Source organism: Lynx canadensis, chromosome F2 (genome assembly GCF_007474595.2).
Source record: "Lynx canadensis isolate LIC74 chromosome F2, mLynCan4.pri.v2, whole genome shotgun sequence".
Lineage (NCBI taxonomy): Eukaryota > Metazoa > Chordata > Mammalia > Carnivora > Felidae > Lynx > Lynx canadensis.
Window position 1 is genome coordinate 22,308,290 of NC_044320.2, and position 7,244 is coordinate 22,315,533.

Genomic DNA, 7,244 nt, shown 5'->3' on the forward strand with positions numbered 1-7,244 from the left:
ACTGCGCCACCCAGGCGCCCCTTAAAAAAATTTAAAGGAAGAATTATATTGCTAGATTAACACAACAAATATGAGGGTAAACACCTGTGGAGCCTCACAAACTGTACTTCCCACACACTCCATGCTTCACTACAGAAAAAAGAAAACTGAGAGGAAAATAAAGAATCTAAGAAACAAATAACAAAGTAAATTTCTGGATAAAGGCAAGAAATGTCTGGATGACAGCTGAGAAACATACTTTGAAAACTTTTCCACATTGGAGGACAGAGGGCTGTAGAATTATCTCCAGGGGTGAGGAATTACCTGGTATTATATAGAAAATTGTAAGTTCTGAGGCACCTGGGTTAAGCATCCAACCTTGGCTCAGGTCATGATTCGAGCAACGTGTCATGCTCTGTGCTGACAGCTCAGAGCCTGGAACCTGCTTCAGATTCTGTGTCTCCCTCTCTCTCTGCCCCTCCCCCACTCATGCGCACATGCTCTCTCTCTCTCAAAAATAAATAAACATTAAAAAAAGAAGAAAATTCTAAGTTCCTTTAACACAGTTATTAGAGAATGTGGCAAGACCCAGTCAGATGCTAAAAGAAAATGAGGACATTATAAACTTTGGAATAACAACATAGTGTAAGAAATTCAATCATAGCATGCTACTTGGGTCAGTGGTGAACAAAGTTTATAGTCATAATAAAAAATACTTTGAGATGTATAAAGATTGAAATATTAATATATTAGAAAAATGAAGGAGTAATACAAGTAAGCAAAATTTCCACTTTCTAGTAGAAAGTCAAATAATGGATGGACCAAAAGACAGTACCATATTCATACTATTTGAGAATATAAATTCTACAACCACGACATGAATGAGGAATGTTCCACTGTAAATGTGAAAAGGGACGCCCACTTTGTCACAAGCCTTTTGTACGATTTGACTTTTTTACATGATTTGCATATCCTGGGGGTACGGGGCCAATGGTGAGATAGAAAAAAGACAAGATTTTTACATTGAAGAACAATCTCCAAAATGCCTAAACCCATCCACTCTGAGTTGTTGTTTTTCCGAATAATTTTAGGCAAAGGTCTATGAGTCAATATTTATTCACAAAAATAATAGTCTTTTATTGTAAGTACTTCCACAGTTTTAAAAAGAAATTTATTTTTCACATTTAAATGTCTTTAAAAGTATTCAAAGGATTATCATTCTGCATTCTGCTTTTCAGAAAGTACTTTTGAGGCAGATCTATTCCGGATTCTTTTTCTTTTTCTCTTCTTTTCAGAGGCAGATGATTTTGTATCCTGTGCTCTTTTCTTTTTCTTCAAACAGCTAAGAGGATTGGGGCCACTTACTTTCTTGTGTTTTTTCTTTCTCCTCTGTTCAGGGTTTTTCACTAAACCCTTTTCTTCTTTGAGTTGCTTGATACTTTGTTTCTCGTGCACTGAGACAAGCTGACCTGACTCTACTGCTTTAACAAAAGCAATTGTTTTGGGAGAAGGTTTGTCCAAGACAATAGTGTTCTGAATAATAAACATGAGAGGGACTCCGGGCTTTTTCTTCACTTTCATAGACAAATTCTGATCCTATTAAAAAGAAAAATAGCACTATTCAGTTCAAATATGTCAATTAAATAAGATGCCTTAAGTGGAAAAAATAGAAGAGATCACAAGTTTTACTTTTCAAATTGGTATGTTTCACTAATAGAGTAAATTTTATGATTAAAAAAAAGGAAGATAAACAAGAAATCTGAGCACAAAGAGATAAGTGGCAACAATGTGACACTGGATCTATCAAGATTCTACCACCAGGAATTACAAACTGTCACAAAGGTAAGAATGTTAGGCAATGCCTAACTTTCTACTCTAAGATATGCTTCAAAAAGGGTCAAGAATGTTCAGAGGTTGAAGGGATAGAAATAAAATAAGAATTCATGGACTCAGATTCTAGATTCAGCTCTGCATCTAATTTAGTGATTTTATAATTCTAAAAGAATACGTAACCAAATCTGTATGTATGTGAACTTCTTCATTAATATCAACCCTGAAAGTCTCTCCTTCCCCTTCTGGTCTTTAAAAGCCAGAAACAGTTCTATACTGGTGGTACAATTTCAAATAATGTAAAACACGACTTTTTGAGAACTAGTATAAAATACAGGAACATGCAAAAACACTGATGAACACAGAATGTAAAATATTTGTTCCACTTCTCTTCAAGAATGCTGACGCATATCATCACATCTTTTTGTCAATAACTATTAAAAAAATACTTCAGTAATTAAGAAGAAAAATCAATATGCTTAAGGTTCTCTCCTCAAATTCTCTAATGGCATGACAACTGCTTTTATTGACTGCAAATCAACTTAAAAGCCTGTATTTTAAAAAGTTGAAACATTCTATCAAACCACTTCCATCTAATTTTTTCTGATTATAAGCAGCTCCATATGAAATAGAAACAGAAATGATTAAAATTGACTCTAATTTTAAAAGCAGTATCACCTGTGTTGCCACAAAATAATGATGAGGATTTCCCTCTTCAACCATGGAGAGCAGACATTCTGATCCACTCACTGGATTCTTGAAATGGGGACAATTTCGGACTTGGCATTTTTGTGCAATCAGTTTTGCCCCATATAAGTCTTTTCCCAATGTTTCTAACTCTTTTAACACACACCTGAAAAAAAAATGTTATTAGCAGCTCACAATTACAACATACATTTCAGTGTTCACATAAGTATAGAAAAAGTCAAGTTTTTACGAAATTTAAACTATACCATCACGATCTGAATGTGTTATGTGTTGGCCCCAAACATATGGTAGCCGTATCACTCTTTAAAAACCTGGAAAATATGTGGGGCACCTGGGTGGCTCAGTTGGTTAAGTGTCTGACTCTTGATTTTGGCTCAGGTCATGATCTCACAGTATATCCGGGGTGTGGGCGTAGGAGTGGGGTGACAGCGCGCGGGGCCTGCTTGGGATTCTCTCTCTCTCTCTATACCTCTCCCCCCACTCTTTCTCAAAATAAATCAACATTTAAAAAATAAATAAAAACCTGGAAAACACAAAGACCAAGTTGAAGGAAAAACAGTTAAATCTACTGAGCATTTATTATGTGTCAGGCAGCATGCTAATTGCTCTTTACATAAATTCTTGCTTCAATCTCAAAACAGCCCTATCAGGCACCTAATTTGAAAGTTATCCTTATTTTAGAGTACCTCACTCTGAGAGATTCCAAGTAACATGCTGAAACACAGCTCATAAGTGGTAGAGTCGAAATGTGAATCCAAGTAGTTGACAACACATACCTTGCCCCAACCTTAGCGCTAGATGCTTCTACTTCAAGTACAAATTGGTACACCTTTAAATGATTCTCAGTACAGAGAAGTAAAAATTTAAGTCATCGGTTTAATAACAATCACAACTTCCTTTTTCTCTCTGCGTTTTCATATTAATATAAGCCAATGTTTTTTAAAATGTCAGCTATAAACTACCCATATCAAAATGACACAGTGATAACAAATTCTATTAATTTCTACTCCTTTTCACATCCCCATTTCTGCACCTCTTGAGGAGTCAAATGTCAGCATTTTAATAAGCTCTCCAGGCATTTCTTCTATCACACTAAAGAAAAAATAAAATAAAAAATTATGAAAACTACTTAGTCAAAGATTTCTGAAACTCCAGGCAGCCCTTGCCACTCTACCTTGCTTCACTCCCTTTATCATCCATTTAGTTTTGTTTAAGACAAGAGATTTTGCTTTCTATTCATCAGTTTTGAACTTTTTGGAGTCTCAGGCCCAAACTCCCATGTATTTACTGGATATTTCCTACGGATGTACACCATCTTTTCAAATTCGTGTCTAAAATCATGAAGATTTAGATCACAAAGCTCCTGGGTGTAAGTCAGAAATCCTAACTGACCTTTTCTTCCTCACCCATAACCCTACCCCATCGGCTGTTGGTATCTGTCTCAGGAATGCCTCTTTGTAGAGCCCTTGGGCTCCAGCCTTTCTTCTCTGAAGTTTAGGCTCCCATTATTTCTCGATTGGACAACCACAAAACGAGTCTGCCGGTCTTCACCCTCTTGCTTCTCCAACTCAGCCCTCACACTGTTACAATCAGCTTCTCTAAAAGACAGTTATCAGGTCTGATAGCATTTATCTCTTCATGATGCACACCAAGAACCGACACAATACTATGCTTTAAAATAAGCATAGTAGGGGCGCCGGGGTGGCTCAGTTGGTTAAGCGGCTGACTTCGGCTCAGGTCATGATCTCGCGGTCCGTGAGTTCGAGCCCCGCGTCAGGCTCTATGCTCACCGCTCAGAGCCTGGAGCCTGTTTCGGATTCTGTGCCTCCCTCTCTCTCTGACGCTCCCCCGTTCATGCTCTCTCTCTCTCTGTCTCAAAAATAAATAAACGTTAAAAAAAATTTTTTTAAATAAAATAAGCATAGTATATATGTATATATATTATATATAGTATATATATCTTATATATTATATATAGTATCTTTTATATAGTATATAATATATATATAGCATATATATATATATATAAAATAAGGTGGGAGGGTGGCTAAGGGAAACAAGATTGGCCATTTCAAGAATTCCCAGAGCTGGGTGACACACAATTATACTAGTCTACTGTTGTGTATGAATAAAATATTCTGGAAGTTAAAATAAATTCTTTAGGGAAAAAATGCTACAGAACATAATTCCATATAGTACTTGCCAGACTTTTTTGTTACAGCACCATGTTAAAAATGTTGGCATTTCTATGGCACAGGGATTAAGGGACAGGTGGTATGTAGCCAGGAGGGATGAACTCAGGGGCACAAGCTAACTAAGGACTTGTCTGGCAGTGCTGAAGGCTAGGGGTAACAAATTGTGGGGTACCTACAACCATTGTGAGGCACTACTTGACTATGGAAAGCAGTTCATGGAGCGGTATTATGTGCGAAAAGCAAGCCAGTAATATTGTATTCCCAGTAGAGCCCATTCCTTTGTGTGCATGTGCAGGTCTAAAGAACTGGATGGATGGTACAGCACGTTAACAGTGGTCACGGGGTGGTATTACGGGTCATTTACATTTTCTTATTTTACTCTGTTTTAAAATATAATTTATTGCCAAGTTGGTTTCCACACAACACCCAGTGCTTATCCCAACCAGTGCCCTCCCCCATGCCCATCTCCCACTCTTTTTTTTTTTACTTTTTTAAAGTAAATAATCTACAACGGAACAACAAAACCCTTAAGTTTTTTTTTTTTTATTTTTTTTAACGTTTTATTTATTTTTGAGACAGAGAGAGACAGAGCATGAACGGGGAAGGGGCAGAGAGAGAGAGGAAGACACAGAATCGGAAGCAGGCTCCAGGCTCTGAGCCATCAGCCCAGAGCCCGACGCGGGGCTGGAACTCACGGACCGCGAGATCGTGACCCGAGCTGAAGTCGGACGCTTAACCGAAAGAGCCACCCAGGCGCCCCAAAACCCTTAAGTTTCTTAATAGTTCCTGTCGTAGGTTCGATTTCCCTTCCTCCCAGCGTCATTTCCAATTACACCCTGTGCTCTCATCTCTTTTTCGGGCATTTTACAACTCCATTTCTTCATTTAGGAGGTCTTTATCTCTTGTCCGTCACCCAAACTAGTCCTTCCCCTCAGAACTGAAAGGTGTCTGGGCTCAAAAGTGACCTCCTCTATGAAACCTTCCATGATTCCATCTCCCCACCCCCACCCCCGGGAGGTTCCCAGGCTGAGGAAGTCACAACACACACGAGTCAAAACGCGCCCGGAAGGTTGGCCGTTTGTCCTGTTCACCAAGTTATCCTCAGTGGCTACAGCCGGGCCTGGCATGGGGCTGGTACTTAATAAAGACAGTTCAATAAATAAATGACCATGGGCAAGGCTCTTAGCCTCGAGCTGTGAATTATCTTTCTGGGATTCGGAGATGTTAGCTAGCAGGGCAGCTGTGACGCTTGAAAATTTTTCATTTCCACTAGAAACAGCTATGCGAATAAGAGCAACCACTTGAAGCGGGTAGATTTTGGATACCAGCAAGTGCTCTCCACACGTCTGATCCTTAAAGCAACCTTATTAGTTCACGGTCTTTTCCTTACAGATGAGAAATCCCAGGCTCGCAGAGATTAACTTGCCGGAAGCCACAAAGCTGGCAGGACTGGGACCAAGACTCGAAGCCAGATCGCACTACATAAAGCACGGGTCTCATTCGCCGGGCCAACCACACCAAGATTCGCAGTGCACTGTAGTTTCTACCTACGTGGTAGACACTCGCCTGACCTCCTCAGTGCCTCCACTTCACTGTCAACTCCTCGTGGGTGGAGCGTTTTGCACGTCGTGGCCTCGTCTCTACCACACCCGCAGGATCCCCAGTCCTCCTCCCCGGACCCGCCGGGCCCACCTGGTGGTGCACAGCTGCGTCTCCCCCATGAGGTAGCGGGGCAGCTGCTCCCGCAGCTGGATCCGGCCGCGCAGCGCCGCCTGACAGAAGGTACCGTCCAGCAGGATCTGGTACGGCTCGCGGACGCCGAAGTTATTGCGGAAGAAGCCGAGATGCTTCTTGGCGTGTTTCTGCCTCGTGATCTTCATGCCTGGCTTACCGGGACCGAGACCAGGGCACCAGAAGCCCGTAGGAAACGCTTACCCTACAGCCCGCTCCTCCCGGAAATAATGCACCCTTTGCCCCCGGAAGTAAACGCCCCCACTTCTTGGGCACGCCCACTGGTTGCGCCTCGCTCAGACGAGCGCGCGCTTCGCTCCTGGTGCCCGCGCTTTAAGATGCGCGCCCTCCCGGCAATGCGTAAGCTTACTGCGTTATCGTGCGTGCAGTCAGCCTCTCAGAGATAGGCAGTGTGATGATAATCAACGATAATGTTGAAGCTTACTATGCTGCAGGCAGTATTCTAAGTAATTTACCATATATTATGCCCTTTAATGTTGATAATTTTCAAGTGGGGAAAGGAAAGGGATTGGAGTATACTGGACAACTATGGGCAGGTTTGTACTAGTTGCCCTCCCTCAAAGAAGTTAGGCACGTTTGCTAAGGGCACGTGGTTCTATAGTGTTAGAACTGTCACTGGAAGCCAGGACTGAAGTTAAAAGCCGCCTGTAGTTCAAATGATCTTGCTACCCACCAGTACCCATCCATCTCCGCCCCACCCCCCCAAGGAACTACTGTCACTGAGAGCCAACTTATGAAAGAAGATAGCCTAACCCTTAGTTAATCAAGAGTTAATCAGAA

General features: G+C 41.1%; 1 protein-coding gene across 1 annotated transcript; it reads right to left on the reverse strand.

Moving 5' to 3' along the window:
- Positions 1-1,133: 1,133 nt before the first annotated feature.
- UTP23 (UTP23 small subunit processome component) lies at positions 1,134-6,670 on the reverse strand. The gene is made up of 3 exons (XM_030304270.1): positions 6,405-6,670; positions 2,488-2,662; positions 1,134-1,575 (listed from the first exon to the last, which is right to left on the reverse strand). Exons 1-3 carry the CDS (start codon positions 6,590-6,592, stop codon positions 1,195-1,197), a joined length of 744 nt encoding a protein of 247 aa, XP_030160130.1. The 5' UTR covers positions 6,593-6,670; the 3' UTR covers positions 1,134-1,194.
- Between the last annotated feature and the right edge of the window lie 574 nt (positions 6,671-7,244).

What these genes read in the sequence shown, in the direction of transcription:
- UTP23 (XM_030304270.1), bottom strand. Translation starts at nt 6,592, where the DNA reads ATGAAGATCACGAGGCAGAAACACGCCAAGAAGCATCTCGGCTTCTTC. An exon ending in ACGCAGCTGTGCACCACCAG is followed by an intron (nt 2,663 to 6,404) that starts GTGGGCCCGGCG and finishes TTTTTTTTTCAG; the next exon opens with GTGTGTGTTAAAAGAGTTAG. An exon ending in ATTATTTTGTGGCAACACAG is followed by an intron (nt 1,576 to 2,487) that starts GTGATACTGCTT and finishes TCTTTTTAATAG; the next exon opens with GATCAGAATTTGTCTATGAA.